The 19,554-nt window shown below is 37.3% G+C and overlaps 1 protein-coding gene across 6 annotated transcripts in view; it reads right to left on the bottom strand.

The window, feature by feature from the left end:
• Nucleotides 1–19,554, bottom strand: part of ZNF638 (zinc finger protein 638) — a 100,274-nt gene that overhangs the window by 59,050 nt on the left and 21,670 nt on the right. For all 6 annotated transcript variants that reach the window (XM_017877587.1, XM_017877592.1, XM_017877591.1 and 3 more), the window contains exons 3-8: nucleotides 15,179–15,240; nucleotides 7,649–7,687; nucleotides 6,586–6,884; nucleotides 5,126–5,403; nucleotides 2,318–2,464; nucleotides 557–679 (exon numbers count right to left, since the gene is read on the bottom strand). In XM_017877587.1, the coding sequence (XP_017733076.1) occupies nucleotides 557–679; nucleotides 2,318–2,464; nucleotides 5,126–5,403; nucleotides 6,586–6,884; nucleotides 7,649–7,687; nucleotides 15,179–15,240 (948 nt within the window). The remainder of the gene's footprint in view (nucleotides 1–556; nucleotides 680–2,317; nucleotides 2,465–5,125; nucleotides 5,404–6,585; nucleotides 6,885–7,648; nucleotides 7,688–15,178; nucleotides 15,241–19,554) is intronic.

The raw sequence follows: 19,554 nt of genomic DNA, 5'->3' as shown, positions 1-19,554 counted from the left end.
AGGTGAGATATAGCTTTTGTACCTAACAGAAAGGTCATCCTTAAAGGGTAATTTAATTCTTAGATATTATTTATAGACATATAAACTGAAGCATAGAAATGATCTAGAAAGAATATACAACAATTGATACTTCTAAGGAAGTAAAAGCCCAAAGAATATACACTCTATGATTTTGTTTATGTAAAGCTGAAAACAGGCAAAACTCAACTATGGCATTAGAAAACAAGTTAGTAATTACTTGTGAGAAGAAGGGAGGGTGTAAGAATTGAAAGAAGCAAGCAAGGGACTTCCAGGTACTGTCAATGTTCTCTTTTGTGACCTAGGTACCGGATTCACAGATATTTGCTATTTTTGTGTTATATATGGCCAAGTATTTTCTCCTAGTCACCGTACACAGCACCATACATTTATGAAGAAGTTTTGATTTCAACATACTCGAATTAATGCACATATAATCTGTTGAGCTAACATTTATGTTTCTATGCATATTTCTGTATGTGTGCCATACTTAAACAAAAAAGTTAAACCAAACAACAGTGACCTAAATCCAGTTTACCTGTGCTTTTTTCTTTCCTGGAACACATATTTTCACACTTTTGCCTTTTATCATAAGAGGTGTTGTTTCAATGTACTTCATAATTGCAGTAATCGCCTCTTTAAATTCCATTTCTAAGTAAGCCTAAAATGAAATTTATTCCATCTTTAGTCACAAATTTACCTTTAAAAGTTCCTGCATTTTAAAATTGACTTAATCCTTTCTTTTGTAACATCAAACTATGAAATTACCTCAAGTCATGGTTGTTTTTGCCCGTTTTTATTTTGCTCATGTGTAATTTGTTTTTTTTTTGTTTTTTTTTTTGAGACGGAGTCTCGCTCTGCCGCCCAGGCTGGAGTGCAGTGGCCCGATCTCAGCTCACTGCAAGCTCCGCCTCCCGGGTTCACGCCATTCTCCTGCCTCAGCCTCCCAAGTAGCTGGGACTACAGGCGCCCGCCACGTCGCCCGGCTAGTTTTTTGTATTTTAGTAGAGACGGGGTTTCACCATGTTAGCCAGGATGGTCTCGATCTCCTGACCTCGTGATCCGCCCGTCTCGGCCTCCCAAAGTGCTGGGATTACAGGCTTGAGCCACCGCGCCCGGCGCTCATGTGTAATTTGATTAAGGATGTTTCACACATGAAATGGACATTTAACCTTACAGAATTTCCATACCACTACCAAGATAAATCCAGGCAGTCTCATGGAACAAGAGGAAATGAGAAGGCAGGGCTCACTGAACAACAGGAGGGAAGGGAAGATATGGTCCAGCTTGTGGTAGGTCTGACATTTTAAAGGTTTCTCGCAACAAAGACAACACTATCACCATGTTCCCCGTCTTGACTCATGAATTTTTTTAAAAAGACAGAGGTCTCGCTATGTTGCCCAGGCTGGTCTTGAACTCCTGGCCTCAAGCGATCCTCCAGCCTTGGCCTCCCAAAGTACTGGGATTACAGACTTGAGCCACCACACCCAGTCTTAACTCACAAATTTTTCTGAGACAGTCTTTCTCTGTTGTCTAGGCTGGAGTGCAGCAGCGCGATCTCTACTCACTGCAACCTCCACTTCCTGGGTTCAAGAGATTTTCCTGCCTCAATCTCCCATGTAGCTGGGATTAGAGATGCCTGGCTAATTTTTGTATTCTTAGTAGAGACAGAGTTCTGCTATGTTGGTTAGGCTGGTCTCAAACTCCTGACCTCAGGTGATCCACCTGCCTCAGCCTCCCAAAGTGCTGCGATTACAGGCATAAGCGAACATGCCCAGCCTTAACTCACTATTTTATGCTGTGCTTAAAGACTGTTCATAGTTCTTAACTTTATCATGTGAGTTATAGGAATATAACCCACAGACAATACTTACCATACAAAGGAAGTAATTTGTTTTAGTATTATCAAACTGGTGTTCTAAAGCAGTGATTGGCAAGCTATGGCATATTACCTATTTTCGTAAATAGTTTTTTGCAACACAGCCATGCTTGCTTATTTACATACTACTTATAGCTGTTTTTGTACTAGAATGCCAGAGCACAGTGGTTGAGATCCTATAACTGGCTCATAAAACTGAAAATATTTATCTGGTCCTTTACAGAAAAAGTGGGCAAACACTTATTTTAAAGGATATAAAACATTACATTGGGGACTTGCTCATTCACATCCAAACATTTATACAACTCTCAAAGAACAATTATATATGCAGTACAAGCAGCTAAGGAACACAACAGCAATTTATAGAATCATCAAAGCAGTGACTTTGTATGAATTTTTACCACAGATTAAACGACTCACCTCCTTTCTATATGGAACAATCAGGACATCATTCACTTTCCCAAATGGTTGAAATAATTTTCTAACATCTTCTTCAGTACAACCATCCTCTGGTAATTCTGATACAAGAAGAACCGAACCATAATGCAATGATTGTTCTTTCCGAAGCTATTTTTGGAGTGAAAGAAAATTAAAAATAAACCAAATTAAGCTACAATGTACAGTAATAATTTCCTATATAATTTCTTCTACGACTAATATTAGTACATTAAAGGGTCTTTTCCAAATATTTTACCCATTTTCCTTTTCCTTCACCACCCCTTTACACAATTTTTTTAATCACAATTTTAACACTTTAATAAGATTTTAAATGCAAAAGTGATAAGAACTGTTATTTATATTTTTTAACCCAGAAATGGTTTACAGGTGCTCTTTTCTGTTTATAGCATCTTATAGCAAATAAGATCTAGGGAATGGTCCAAGGCCATTAGAGAGAATTTTTCTATGAAACTACATGGCCCACCGACAAGGAAAGGTGAAATTACAGCTTTGCTCACCCCCTCTGTTCTAATAATTGGAAATGATATCTAAACAGGTATATTTTTAAAAATTCATATATAATGCATACCATTTGAATACACTGTAGTATCAACTTTACCACTCATGTTAAAAATTAGAGCCAGGCATGGTGGCTCATGCCTATATCCCAGTGCTTTGGGAGGCCAAGGCAGAAAGATTGCTTGAGGCCAGGAGTTTGAGGCCAGGAGTTTAAAACCAGGATGGGCAACATACTAAGACTCTCTATTTTAAAAAGAGAGAAAAAAAAAAGGTCAGGCCTGGTGGCTCACACCTGTAATCCCAGCACTTTGGGAACTGAGGTGGGTGGATCACAAGGTCAGGTGTTCGAGACCAGCCTGATCAACACGGTGAAACCCCGTCTCTGCTAAAAATAAAAAAAATTAGCCAGGCATGGTGGCATGCGCCTATAATTTCAGCTGCTCAGGAGGCTGAGGCAGGAGGCAGGAGAATCACTTGAACCCAGGAGGCAGAAGTTGCAGTGAGCTGAGATCGTGCCACTGCACTCCAGCCTGGGAGACAGAGCGGGACTACGTCTCAAAAAAAAAAAAAATGAAAACACCCAGTGTGGTGGTGCATACCTGTAGTCTTAGCTACCTGGGAGCCTGAGGCAGGAGGATACTTGAGCTCAGGAATTTGAGGCTGCAATAACTTATGACTGTGCCACTGCACTTCAGCCTGGGTGACAGAGTGAGACCCCCATCTCTCCTATTTTTTACTAAATAAGGAAACTTTTTTTAAAAAAGTTCCACTGCCACCACCTAGAAGTCTTGAACCAAAATGAAAAGAACTTCATATATTAATAATCTTATGAGACTAACTCAGCCTCTTCAAAATTTTCCTTATACTCAAAAATTTGTTCCCAATGCTCTTCAAAATTCTATTACTGGTTGATTACTGTAAGTTTATCCTTCTAAACGTTAAGTTCTTTGGGGCAGGGAACAGCACATACTGAAAGTCTTTAATGTATTTAGATACTGTTGAGAGCAATGCATACCACACCTAAATACTTGAAAACTTATTAATATTAAAATATACAAAATATTTGATATTTGGCCTATTAGGATTTTCTCTGAAGTCTCTTGATGTTTTAATATATTATTTCATAGTGATTCAATAAACATACACAATAAAACAATACCTTAGTATTGTAACCAGTAGTTTACAGTCAAAATACACTAAAAATCAGTACCAAAATATACATTTTACACTGTACAACAGAGTTTTTGACTTCTGAACTGTACCACAAAAAGTATAGAACAGATGAATAAAGATCATTTCTCAGGAGAGGTTCACTCTTATACCTTACTAAAAAAGATTACAAAAGCTCAATAATGCTGCTGGTGATTATTCACTTTCTCAATTAGAGAGCAAAACTCATCAAAATGATCTGCTTGGGAAGCTAGCCAAAAATGCCAAACCATCAAAATGTTCTCTTTTGACGCATCAAACACCAAACCACTGGAATTCCTAAGCTACAAGATTTTGAACCTTGGACTTTTATTTTATAAGAAAACCAGTAAAATATTCCATACTAAAATCATTTAACGACTCATAATTTCAAAGTTATTGGAAATATGGAATAAAAAAGTTAAGACAACTTCATTTTTTCTTGAGACAGGGTCTTCCTTCTGTAGTCCAGGCTGGAGTGCAGTGGTGTGATTTCAGCTCACTGCAACCTCTGCCTCCCGGGCTCAAGTGATCCTTCCACCTGAGCTTCCCAAGTAGCTGGGACTACAGGCATCTGCCACCACGCCCAGCTCATTTTTATATTTTTTGTAGAGAGGGAGTTTCACTATGTTGCTCTGGCTGGCCTCAAACTCTTAAGCTCGAGCGATCCACCCCGCTTGGCCTCCCAGAGTGCTGGGATTCAGGCATAAGCCACCATGCCTGGCAACAATTTTGTTTTCTGTTTGTCATAGCAAATGTATGCATATTTGCACTAACAAAGAATTACGAGGCCAGGCATAGTGGCTCATGCACTTAGGGAGGCTGACGTGGAAGGACTGCCTGAGCCTAGTACTTCGAGACCAGCCTGAGCAACATGGCAAGACCTCATCTCTACAAAAACTTAAAAATTGGCCAGGCATGGTGGCACACGCCTGTGGTGCCAGCTACTTGGGAAGCTGAGGCAGGAGGATCACTTGAGCCCAGGAGATCGAGGCTGCAGTGAGCCATGTTTACACCACTGCACTCCAGCCACGACGACAGAGTGAAACCTTATCTCCAAAAATAATTATTTTAAAGAATTACCTTTCGCTGGAGAGAAACGGTTTTATCAGCCACCTGTTTAGATTCTGACAAAGTGTCCTCTTCAAGATTCTTTGATTTACAACGAATAGAATGTCCTCCTAGATTTGAATCACTCTTTGTAGCGCTTGTAGGTTTAACTGATGGTTTTGTTCCACTGCTAGTTTTAGGCTTTTGTGCTGGTGAATGTCCCTTATCAGCAGCTTCAAGATGCTTCTGTTTATTAAATTCTGTCCCATGCCCAGATCGTTGTACCACATCTTCTAATGCTTTTTTTCTATCTAGTAAAAATATATAAAACACAATTTCAATTGGAAAAAAATTAAGGTAGGAGCCATCTCCTGATATAATCACATAGTGCTATTCTCAAGCTGAACAGGAAGCACATAGACAATAAAAAAACCTATACTTTATTCACTCAGAAGGCTCTTGCATGAAGTTCCTTTATTCCCTTATACCAGTGATCCTCAAAGTTTTGGTTTTGAGATTGCTTTACACTTTTTGAAGACTACAAAGATTTGTGTTATATTTATTGATATTTACCATATTAGAAATTAAAATCTTAAAAATATTTCTTAATTCATATATTAGGTTGGTGCAAAAGTAACTGTAGTCTTTGCCACTGAAAGTAATGACAAAAAAAGTAAATTCCCATATTAACGTAAGTATTTTTATAAAAAGCAACTGTAATTCCCAAAACAAAATTAGTGAAATGAGTAACACTACTCTATCTTCTTCCAAACATTTTAATGTTGGGCTTAAAAGAAGAACCTAAATTCTTTCGTCTGCTTCTGGATAAAGAAAATCCAGACTCATAAAGGCATGTAATTGGAAAAGAGAAGGCCTCACAGAACTCTCAGAAGATCTTGAGGACCCCAATCGATCCTTGGACCATACTTTAAGAAGGAATGCCTTATATATTAAAGGTATCTCCATTTGAAATCAGCATTTTAGACTATATTAGATACAATAAGACCTGTGCAAAGTACTATTTTTGAATTTTTCAGGCTAGTCAAGTGAAGCAGTGGAAGTGCCGAAGTACTTCTCAGATATTAACTATGGTTTCTTTCATTGTAGAAGAAGGAGTGTGTTTGTATGTGTGCCATGCCTGTGTGAGTTATTTCTGAGAGGGCCATAAAATCAACATTAAGTCACAGGTTAAAATAATAATCATTTCAAAACATTTTAAATTAATTCATGGAATTCGATAATCAATTATTAAAGCAAACTAAGACATTTTACCATCCTTGGTTTTAAATATGTTGGTGGACACATACATTCACACACATTTCTTTGCCAAGTTACCAGAGGGAATAATTAACTCTGTGGGATGTGGGTCAGATCTCATTTAGCAATTCTAAAATTTAAAAAAAAAATAGAACATTTCTCAAAATCCAAAAAGACAGACATTTAAAAATTTAGTCAGAATAAGTACATTAATTATTTCATGGCCATCAGTGTACCTGATGATCTCACTGATCTCCTTGATATCCTTTCAGGGCTAACTGATCGAAAGCATTTTGGACTACCTCTAAATGGATTTCTAATTCGATATGGTGAACGGGATCTGGATCTGGATCTGTATCTAGAAATGAAACGATGGCAAATTCTTGGACTTCGACTTCTTGGTCTATACATGTAATGCACTGGGCTTCGAGACCGATGGAATCTGTGACTTGAGCTTGATCTTCTAGAACGCCTAGGACTGGGGGAATGAGAACGTCTTCGTGGAGTTTCATTTTCTTTTCTATTGCCCTCATTTCTACAAGCGGGGGGGAAAAAGCAAGTGATCAGCAATTTAATGTAAATTTAAACGATACTAAATGACAGAAGTACCTTGTTAAAAACAGACTGCTAACAATACCAAATTCTGATAAAAAGATATGTCCTTAAAACAAAAATCTGTTTGTTACGATGTAATTCAGCCTTACAGGTAAATAAGAAATAATCAAGAACAGTTTATCAGCCCTCCAACTGCTTGGATGTCTGTTTTCTAGTTTACGGAAGAATACAATAATGAACTTCTCTGGTTTTTCCTGTACCAACAATATATCTAATTATGTTTTTAAAGTATTAAATTATGTAAGAATTTAGGAAATGATTTACATAAACAGAAGTTTTAAATAATTTTTTCCTGAAAGATTATGCCATCTATAAATATGACTCTGATTTCTCTAGGTGTGTGTACGTGTGTGTACACACCTAACCTGAGTAGAATCTCCTAGGGTATACAGAACGTAGTAATACCACTCCTAGCAGTCAAGGCATTTATAACAGAAGATATCATAAACATAAAGTAATAAAGTCAGAATAAAATATTTTCAGAAAAGGCTAAAGAAAGTAGATCGGGGGCGGGGCTGTGTCACATTTAAGCATTGGAGTAAGTCACAGATTCATAAAGGTTTTTGCATTTGCCTATTGTTTAAATGGCAAAAGTAGAACTCAAAATAATCACTTTCTTAAAATTAACGGCTTACTTTTAAAATACAATCAAGTTTTAATAATATTACTATTTTTAAAAATTACCTTCTTGATGGGAGGATCTCAGGATTCCAATCAGGATATCTATTTTGAAAATAAACAACATTAACTAACAGCTAAAATAAGACTGTAAGGCTCAATTAATCTTTACCTGTAATATATCAGAAGGACTTTTCACAACCTTTGCTGGAAATAAAACATTTTGAGTGTTCAATAAATAATCAAAGTATTATGCTAATAGGTGTATCAGGGAAACGCATTCCCCATACGTTAAAGGACTAAACTTTTATTTAAGTAAAACGGCCAGTATATGCACAAAAGTGTTAAGAGGTACAAGATACACGCTTAGGTTAAGGGTTAAAAAAGAGAAGACAGTTCATCTACTATACAGAACTCTAGGGAACACCACTCCTATCACATTCCATGTGGCAACTCACAGAATACAACACGAATGGTGCCCCTTAACTTGCACCAAGTAGTCCTCATGAAGATATATCCAGTGAGAGGAATCAGGAGAGAATTCATAGAAAGGGCTGCTTTTCAAGTAGCCCTTACAAAGACCTATTAATAGGAATGGATTAGGTTAGATTTCATGCCGTGGCAATACATAAACTAAGATTGGAGGCAAAACATTGGTGTTTTGTTTCAGGAACTGGTCTAGCTGCAGCATAGAAATGATGAAAAGGAATTATAAAGGGGGAAACTTGGACAGACTGTCTGTTGTTTCAAGTAGAGACAAATTATGAAGAGCCTTAAAATCAGGTAATGAGGTTACACACAGGAAAAAACAATGGGAACTTAACAAGCATTTGTAAGAGAAGACAACAGGAATGTTTTCAGAATAAGTGTAAAGGAATATCTGGAATTAGGGGGAAAGATGAGAGCTATTTAGAAATCAGGCATGTAGAAGCCATAATTACAGCCCTAAGAGTGAGACTAACATAAGATGGAGTTTATAGAAAAAAAGAGCCAAGGACAGAACCTTAGGCACATTGACAACTTCAGAGTAAAGCAAAGAAAAATAAATAAATAAATAAATAAATAAATAAATAAATAATTAAGCAAAGAAAAAAAAACAACAATAAATGATTAAGGAGTAATCACAGAAAAAACTAGTAGGGGAAACAGTAGTATCACAGAAGCCTAAGAAAAAGGCTGTATCTTCACTTTCAACTTCTAGAAAATCTGAACTCTAAGAGGCATTTGGACAAGCTGATTATATTAAATAAATAAATCACTACATTTAAGAATACAATTTCAGCAGCAAGATGAAAGCCAGGTAAGGAAATGGAGGCAGCAAACTTCTGACAAATCACCAAGCAGGAAAATTAAGTTAGGTCAAATCTTAGTAAAGTGGTTTGTCTTGGTTGCTATTTGTCTCAGACAGTGTTAATGAGCTAACCCCATGGCAATTCTCAATTCCCTTTTCCCTTGTTTGCCTTTACTACAATGGCTAAAAAAGTTAAATATTTGCTTTCCCACTATCTCTAGAAGATAGCCTGTGACAGGTTCTAACCAATGAGACATAGGTACAAAACCCCTGACAGATACCTGAGAAAGCTTCTGCCTCATTCTTCCTACTTTGAGAATAGATACATTGTCTGGAGCATCTTTTAATTATGAGGGGACAAGCTATGAAGACAAAATAGTTAACTTTAATCCAACATACCCATCACCTAGTGTCAACAATTCCCAATATATGGATAATTCTGTTCCATCTATTTCCACACTTTTAAAAACTTTCATTGCTCTGTACCATCCAGGAGGATAAATTCCTAGTCTTACAGTGATTCAAAGCAAATCTTTTATCATCAAACAAAAGTGGATTTCACTGTAGGTGCTGTCATTTAATGGCTATGAAACTTAAAGCCAGTTACTTAGTATGTGTAAGCCTTAGCTTTCTCATATGTATATGCTGGAAATGAAGGTGATTAACAACACATCAAAGTTATTAAATTTCCAGAGCTCTCTAGTTTATGGTTCACAAGAGCTTGAAGACTATCATTCAAGAGTTGGTAATAATGGTCAGGCATGGTGGCTCATGCCTGTAATCTCAACACTTTGGGATGCTGAGGTAGGCAGATTGCTTGAGCTCAGGAGTTTGAGACCAGCTTCGGCAATCCCGTCTCTACCAAAAATACAAAAAATTAGCTGAGCATAGTGGCACTCGCCAGTGGTCCTAGCCACTCAGGAGGCTGAGGTGGGAGGATCACTTGAACCCAGGAGGTGGAGGTTGCAGTGAGCTGAGAGAGCTAGTAATAAATAATATTGTTGATCTTCACTAGGTTCAGGTTCACCAAGTTTAGACCTGTTCACTAGATAACACATGTTCTTATCCCTGCTGCCCAGGGCAGAAAGATAAAGCATGTATACATTCTGCAAGCAGAATTTGGAAACACCTCTATCCTGCCCAACTAGTCAAAAATGTGCTTCAGAAGCAATAACGCTCCTAACATAGGTGGTATAACATAACTATTAAGAACAAGGACCTAGTTAACTGATATTATCTTTATCCCAATGTGATGCAATAAATATTCACATCACCAATGAAGTATTTGCAACAAAAATGTTCTCAGTGAATTTAATGCTAAGGAAACAAATAGAAAACCATATAAAGTGGGACATTCAACAAGACAAGTTTCCTGGACATTTCAAGGAAAAGTCAACACCGTAAAACATCCTCCTCAAACAAAAAAAAAGATGACAAACAAAACAAAACAAAAAACAAAAAACAAAACAAAGAGTAGGCTATTCTAGATTAAAAGAGACTGCAATACATAAATCTTAACTGAATACTGGGATTGGGGGTATGGATGGGGCAGACAGGAAGAGTTACAAAAGGCATTCTGGAAAGATTGTAAAAGGCATTCTGGAAAGAAATGGGAAAATATGAATTTGGTTTATATATTAGAAGGAATTGTGGAATTATTGCTAATCTCCTTAAACGTACTGTATTGTGGTTATGCAGAACAATGTCCTTACATTTAGGAGACAAACGCTGAATTCAGAAACGACGTCTCACAATTTCTGCAATTTACTTTCAAATAGTTCAGAAAAAAGTATGAAGATATAATAAAGCAAATATTAACAAATGGTGACTATAAATGAATAATATATAAATGTTTTTCTTCCTTTTTCCCCTCAATATTTTATTCTGAAATTTTTTTAAGCCATAAAAAAGTAGAAGGGATGATACATAAAGGCCTATGAGCTAAACTAGTTCCGTTTAACTATTTGCTGCATTATGGTAGGGAAATTGTCTCTGTGCCTCAGTTCTCTCACTGATAAAATCAGGAAGAATCCTTATACTTAACACCTCATAGGTGGTTTTGAAAACTAAATCAATTATGTAAAGCACTTAGAATGCCCAGCACACAATAAACATAGTATAATTACCTATTTTTAATACTAAAATTCTGATGCACTGTATCTTTCCTCAACTATTCTTGTGTCATAATCCAGAAAGATCCAATAAAGCCAGAGAGAATAAGCCGTAAGAAAAGAAAAATCTAAATATACATCAAGGGAGGAATGAGTAGAAAGAAGGTATATCCCCATAACGCAGCTTAAAAGAATAAAGAATGCAGATCCCAAGCACCTAACCAAATCTAATTTATTAATTAAATTATTTTGCAGTGGAGAGAAAGTCATGAAGCAATTATTCAAGTGCATACAACCTGAATGTGATGGTTAATTTTGGGTGTCAACCTGACTAGATTGAGGGATGCTTAGATGGTTGGTGAGGCACTCTCTGTTGGCGTGTCTGTGAGAGTGTTTCCAGTGAAGATTAGTCTGAGTCAGTGGGCTGAGTAAGAAAGATCTGCCCTCAATGTGGGCGGGCATCACGCCATAGGCTGGGAGCCCAGATGGTACAAATAGATGGACGAAGGTGGAATTCCTTCCCTCCACCGCTCCTTCCCTCTCTCCACCCCTCCTTCCCTCAGAGCGGGATGCCCTTCTCCTCCTTGTTCTTGGACATCAGAACTCCAAGTTCTCTGGCCTTTGGTCTATGTGACTTGCATCAGCAGACTCCTGGGGCTCTAGGGCCTTCTACCTCAGACTGAGAATTATGTTGTCAGCTTCCTTGGTTTGGAAGCTTTTGAATTTGGACTGAGCCACACTACCAGAAGCCTGGAGTCTTCAATATGCAGACAGCATATTGTGGGACTTCTCAGCCTCCATAATGGTGTAAGCCAATTCCCCTAGTAAATCCTCTCTCGTGTATCAATACATAGGCATACCTCAGAGTTACTGTAGATTCAGTTCTAAAACATCACACTAAGCGAGTCACATAAGCTTTTTGGCTTCCCAGTGCAAATAAAAAGTTCAATTTAGACTATGCCAGTCTATTAACTGTATAATAGCATGTTTTTAAAAATGTACATACATTAATTTAAAAGCACTTTATTGCTAAAAAACACTGATCATGAGCCTTCAGTAAGATGAAATCAAAGATCACTGATCACAGATTGCCATAACAGGTATAACAATAAAGAAAAAAATTGAAATACTGTGAATGTGACTCAGGCACGCAAAGTGAGCTCATGCTGTTAGAAAAATGGCACCGATAGGAAAGAGTCCTGACCGGCCCAGTAGAGACGAGGGAAGAGGGAGGCCTTGGATCTGCCATTGTGATCAGAGTGAGGCCAGGTGAAGAAAAATGTGCAGAAGGTAAGAAACTGTGAAGGCATCATGAGGCCTGGTTAGGAGACACAGCCTGGAATTATGAAAGATATACTGTTGTTTTAAATTTCAAACCACAGTTACCTGTGCAACGAAAGAACTCAAACTGCACAATAGGAAAAAGTGGAAACTGACCCAGAGGATGCCAGATCAAAGGATATATCCAGTTGCAGTTCTTACCAGCATACAGGTGCTAATATACACACTGTTCATTTTCAACTTCAGCTCTTGATTGCTTCTGGCAGCAAAAGCACTGCTCAAGGCCCAAACGAGAGAGCAATTTGGTATTAGGGGAATGATTAAGATGGATTCTTGAATGGTGTTCCCCAAAAGATACATACATATATATGTTCCAATCCCTGGAACTTGTGAATGTTACCTGATTTGGAAAAGGATCTTTGCAGATGTAATTAAACTAAAACTCTTGAGATGAAATCATCCTGAATTATCCAATGGGCCCTAGATCCAATAGCCAGTGTCCTTCTAATAGCAGGGCAAAGGGAGGTTTAAGAGAAGAGAAGGTGGTGTGAAGACAGTAGCAGAGATAGGATTGATGGGCTACAAGCCAAGAAATGTCAATGATTGTCCCCCGTCATCAGAAGTTAGAAGAGAAGCATGGAACAGATTTTCCCCCAGAGCCTCGGAAGGGAATGGTGGCCCAGCTAACAGCATTTCAGACTTCTGGACTCTAAATAGAAATTTATTCTCTCCCAGTTTAAGTCAAAAAGAAAGAAAAAAAAAAGAAAAATGGCACCAATAGACTTGCTTGACACAGGGTTTCCATAATCTTTCAATTTGTAAAAAAGGCAAATTACGGGAAGAAAAATAAATCAAAGTACAATAAAATGAGGTATGCTTATATTTATATATGTCTTCCCTATTGATCTCTGTGGAGAACCAAAATACACTTGATATGGCTAAAAAATAAACAGAGTAGAATATTAAATTAGCAGGCATGGAAAGCAAATGCTTTAAAAATCAGGGTCCTAAGTGTATGAAAAAATAATAGGCTTACCTACACTACAGGCTTTAATAGGTATACACATGCTGTTTGCTCAAGTAAATTAACGTAGCTATAATCCTCTTACTAGCATAAATGACTCTCTAAAATAAATAACTCACTCCCACCCAAACAAAAATTCACCTTCATAAGAATTAAGACGTCCCACTGGGTACCTGTGGGAAAATGCCGCTTTGGAGAAATTTTTCAATTTTCAACTGTATTCCTTACAGTGGCAGTAAGGCATATCCATTTCAGGTAACAAATTATCTCCCCATGATAACCTATATTTGTCTGTACAGCATCTATATAGAATACTAACCCCGATTTCTAGTCTTAATGCAAAAGATCCAGGTGACACTTATCTCACTCTCAACACCAGGAGTAGACATGACACAAACTGAGGTGGACTACCCTATTCCCACAGCCACTATAATGGGTTTCGGGATGGACAACTAACCCAAAGTGAACCAAAGAGTCAAAACAAGGACTTCTGCCAGAGTTATGGAGAAAGAAGTGCTTTAAAGAAAAAAGGTCAGACGGGAGAGGCATATATTCTCAGAACCTCCCAAGGCTGTGTCACAGGGTGAGGGGTGGGGTAAGGAAAACAAAAACAAAACAAAACCAAAAAAAACTCCTAGAAATGCCAGCTACACACATCACTTACATCCAGAACCATGGGGTCCATTTTGCTATGTGAAAGAAGTGTGTCCAAGATTTCATAAGGCCAATGTAAAAGACAACAGCTAAGAAAGAAGTATTTCTGACACTAATTTTTATTTGAGCATCCAATACAGCTGCTCCTGAAACTATTAATAGAACCACCAACCTGATTTAAGCTTCCCAGTTAAATAAGCTTACAAATTATCTTACTTCAAAAAAATTTTTTTTTTTTTTAAAATAGGCTGTCGCCCAGGCTAGAGTGCAGTGGCACAATCATGGCTCATTGAAGCTTCTATCTCCCATGCTCAAGTGATGCTACCACCTCAGGCTCCCAAATACTATAACTACAGATGTGTACCCCCATGCCCGGCTGATTTTTTTATTTTTATTTTGTTAGAGATGAGATACTGCTGTGTTGGCCTGAACTCCTGAGCTCAAGCAAGCCTACCTGCCTCAGCCTCCCAAAGTGCAGAGATTACAGTCATAAGCCACTGCAACTAATTTGGAACTTTAATCACTTATGACCAGAAGGATCCTCAATGATAATCTCAAATCCATTTGCCCAATAACATGTTACTGTCAGTCTGGTGGCTAGGAACTGTTTAATGGTATTAGGGAAGACAGAGTTTAATTTTACGCTACTTCAAGAGATACAGGAACACAGTGTTAAAATCACACTTTTCACCTCCATGGCCAGTAGGGAAACCTTCACAGGTGCCCTGTCTTTAAGAAGAAAAAGGTGGAAGAATTGAAGAGCCAATGTTAAGGAAGCAAGACATCTAGCTTGTCCATCCCTTACTTAAGGTACATTCTGAAAACTGGTTCTAAGTCAGAGAAGAGTTTTAGTTCCAAAATTAAATACTGGTGTTTGGTTTGCATTGATTTTCAGTTACTTGTCCTATGGGAAGAGGTGGAGATAGGAGAAGAAAAGATACCTGCTCTGATATAGATAAAAGATCCTGGGAAAGGTAAGCCAGCAAAGAATGAACTAATGACATAAAAAGTTTACCTACTGGGAATTAAGCTAGAAAAGTGTAAGAGCAAAGGATATATTGAATTCTACCATTTCGGAAAAATATTAAATATACTTCCACAAAACTATTTTAAAAAACAAGAGCTTTCCAAAAATATTTTTCTCTAAAGTATTATACTAAAGGTATTTAAGTCACATCTGAACATTAACTATGTTGTAAATATGCTATCTATAATAAAGAAAAAAAAGTTCTTACTGTTGACGTAACTGTCGACAGCTCTCAATATGAGTAGATGTATTTTGATGCTGAATCCAATCCTATTGTAAAAGGAGAAAAGTGTTGAAATCAGAATATTCCTAATGTTGACTAATGAATTAGGCTTTTAAAAAAGACAAAGAATTTTTTTTTCAAAAATTAAACAAACATACTCATAAATAGCACTTGGCTGCTCAATAAAATTTTCACAAACAAAAGTTAAAGGCCTTGAAACAAATGCACTTAATACCATACCTCACTGATCCCATTTGAAAATATTTTAGTACAGAAAACATTTTAAAAATCAAAACCATGGCTGCTCATTTTGAAATCAATATATAAACTTGGAGAAAATAAAAACATGGATCAGAAAAAACTTACTGCAAATATAAAAACAACACACCAGAAAACACCAAAAAATCTATGAGTAAAATGGTATCTGTGAAACAGCATCTTCAAAATACAGTATTTCAATGACAAAATACCTCTAAAATTCAAGCTAACAACATCAACAATCAAAAAATGCCACCTCATAGACCAGTACCATTCCATACAAGGTACTCACTACACTGGCAAATAAGATTAGGAAAAACATGGGGAAAAATGCTACTCATCAAATCTATTTTCAAAATTTAAAAGTAACAACATTTCAAAGATCCAATATCCCTTATATACAGAGCTTTACAATTAACACAGTGTTTTTTTTTTTTTTTTTTTTTGACAGAATTTCGCTCTTGTTGCCCAGGCTGGAGTGCAACGATGCGATCTCAGCTCACTACACTCTCCACCTCTTAGGTTCAAGCAATTCTCCTGCCTCGGCCTCCTTAGTAGCTGGAATTAACAGGTATGCGCCACCAAGCCTGGCTAATTTTTGTATTTTTAATAGAGACGGGGTTTCACCATGTTTGTCAGGCTGGTCTCGAACTCCTGACGTCAGGTGATCCACCTGCTTCGGCCTCCCAAAAGTGCTGGGATTACAGGCGTGAACCACCATGCCCGGCCCAAAATGCTTTCTTATACATTACTTCATTTACAAATAAATCTGTCCTAAAATTACAATCTATACCCATAAATAACTCTGGAAGATACACCTGGTTTAAAAAAAAAAAAAAGGCCAATACAGTTTACAAAGATACAGTTTCCAAGGTGAAACAATTAGTTAAAAGCAATATGTATGTTACTCAATGTTTTACTGTTCCTCCAGCATTTAGAAAGGCAGAAAACTTACTAGATAACTCTGTATTTCAACACTTTGCTTAAGGAAAATGTTATTATTTGTTTCCATTTGAAACACATTTTAGGTCATTAGAAATTTCCACAGTTAAAATCACGGTTGACAATAATTTTGGATTCTGCCTTGGCAAGAACTACCTGAAAGAAGGTACACTGATTTGCAATGCTCAGCATCAATTTAACCTCAGCAACAAGGTACGACAAATCCTAAACTATTTTATTAAGCCACGGAACTGACTGTGGACTACAAAAAAGAAATGTTTGTATATCCTGTTTAGTAATACAAATAGAAAGCTAGAAGAGATTGGTAGTTAAGAGTCTCTAGTAGTACTAAAACCGATATTTTTAATATTAATTGAACATTGTTTACATCAAACAGACACACTGGTGCAGGCAGTGGGTTGGGCATGATTTATTTGAACCATGAAGTGTTTTATCTGAATACGATGCCAACATTCAATAATCCAGAGATTTTACCCCCAAGTCCAGATTTCCAGCTTTTCTTGAAAAAATAGGAAGATACAGTAATACAGGATACCATTCTTATAGCAACTATCACCTGAAGATGATGGTTGCCCTATTTAAGACATACTCTTCTCAGTTCAACACACACATACATATGTTCTTTTAGGCTTGCTTCACAAATTGACATCACTTGCTTTAAGCTCAGTAAATACACCCATCCCACCCCAACTTCTAGACTCTCTAGTAACAGTTTCCACATTAGATAATAGTCCAAAAGCAGCACTGCCTCCCCAGAGAAAAAGTGATAATTACCAACTAGCAGGAGATGCTGCAAGGACTGTACAGAATTAGGCAGGCTCAGAATGAAACTGAAAATATCTACTCATATCAGGGCTCACTTACTACTCTCAACAGTTTTTTATTGTCAGTACTTTCTCAAACTGAATTATTTCAGACATTATGATACAGCTCCTAAACCAAGGAAAGTTTCTCCTTTAAAATCTGAACCCCAATTTAACAAGCAAATACATTTCACATTCTCAAAGTACATCTTCACAGCTACAGTTTCAAAGACTCGAAGGTGGGGAATATACATATTGTCAGATTTACTCAGTAGGAAAAAGTTTACAATCGGTAATTTACATTTATTGGCTTCATATTTATGTCACATATACACACACACAAACACTTACGAGGCTGCAAAATATATCACAGAAACGAGAGGCAGTGTGTACTATCAAAATCCATCTTCACAAACCCCCATCATTTGGCCACTTAGTAGTGAAAAATTCATTACTTAGATGAGCCCCATTCTGTTGTGCTGTCTGTTAAAAGGTGTGTGTGTGTTTTAAAGGCAATCTAGGTGAGCTCTAATGATGACTAAATGATTTCCTCTCCTCTCAAATTTTTACTTTTATCCCATTAACCCAGGTTTTTACCATCTTATACTTGAACAATTAGAGAAGCTTCCAAGTGGTACTCCACATCATCTCATCTCTATTTACCCTGCATACTTCAGTCAGGTTGCCCTAAAACATACTTCCAACATGTCACTTCACTTATCAACAGACTCTAGCTTTCTAACGCCTCTCACCTCAAGTCTAAACTCCTAGGCTAGCTCTTCAAGGCCTTTCATACTTACTTATAATATGCTCATCATTCTTTCCCAACTGCCTCCTACCACTATGAAATATAATCTTCTCTCCAGACCTTTGCCTCTCTGTATGTTGTTGCCATCCCTCCTCTTTTTTTTTTTTTTTTTTTTTGAGATAGAGTCTCGCTCTGTCACCCAGGCTGGAGCCCAGTGGCGCGATCTCAGCTCACTGCAACCTTCCGCCTCCTGGGTTCAAGCGATTCTCCGCCTCAGCCTCCTGAGCAGTTAGGATTACAGGTGTGCATGACCACACCCGGCTAATTCTTGTATTTTTAGTAGAAAGGGGATCTCACCATGTCGGTAAGGGTGGTCTTGAACTCCTGACCTCAGGTGATCCACCCGTCTTGGCCTTCCAAAATGCTGGGATTACAGGCTGTGAGCCACCGCGCCCGGCCCCCTCCTCCTCTTTATACAGGCATATCTAAAGCCTTTTTATCATTCAAGACCCATCTTCAACCTACTCCATCAAGTCTTCTCTCCCACATCATTCTAGTCAAGACAGACTCAGTGCATTCAGTAACTGTCATTCCATTCGTCTAACTAGGCTATAAAGGTCTTTTGATGTCAGGATGCGTATTTATAGTTCTTTTTAAACACACACTGCTACAAATACAATAGTTAAAATAATTAAATTGGTAAAATGGTAATGATTAAATTGGTAAACTGATGATGCTGGCCTGAGTGATACACGCCTGAAATCAAGATAGAAATCTCTGTTCCCTACAGCATATCCAAACAAGTTAAATAAATCACAAAACTACTTGTTGCCTTCTAATTGTTTTAAATGTCTTGGGAGTATAATTTTTCTCCTCAATAAGATTGAATAAACTGCTTAATAACATCTAAAATTTTACACAGTTCCTCATTTCTGTCCCAGTACCTAACTGGAGTCAAGCACAAAACTGGTATCCGTAAGTACATACTAAATTAAATGTACACCTTTTCTACTCTACAGAATATAAAACTTCAAGTTCTTTATTTAAAGATATATTTTCTTGGATTCATTATGACCAACTAAAAGTTCAAAATAAATTTTTAAAAAAATTATGTGGTATCCCCAGTCACAAGAACACAGAGAGACTAACACTCAATTCACTACTTAGGCCAGGGCTACTTACAGATTACAATTAGGTGCTATGATTTATTCTAAGACTTTCCCTTGTAAGGACTTTGCTATCCCTTCTGATGGAATAAGGCAACTATTATTTTAACAGAATTTGGCACATCTGGCTAACATGGGGTAGAACGCTGCTTTCTTTTGCTGAGGTTAACCTTAAGAAAATAGCATAGCAACAGATCTAATCAGATTCATGTTGATGAAAACCTAATGAGTGAATAATGAAAAGAAAATCAAAAGGCAACATTGGAAGAAAAGAAAAAGAGCATAACACATAGATTTTTAAGCCTAAGTATACAACCAATTCCAGGCCATGGCCTTGAATCAAAGCTTTTTTCCATGTTAGTATATTCCCTTCTGACCCTTTACAACCTACATCTATAAATCACATTAGCAAACAGAAGAAAC

Source organism: Rhinopithecus bieti, unplaced genomic scaffold, assembly GCF_001698545.2.
Source record: "Rhinopithecus bieti isolate Rb0 unplaced genomic scaffold, ASM169854v2 scaffold_10706, whole genome shotgun sequence".
Classification (NCBI taxonomy): domain Eukaryota; kingdom Metazoa; phylum Chordata; class Mammalia; order Primates; family Cercopithecidae; genus Rhinopithecus; species Rhinopithecus bieti.
The sequence above is the reverse complement of the archived record's forward strand: the minus strand, read 5'-3'. Positions and strand labels throughout refer to the sequence as shown.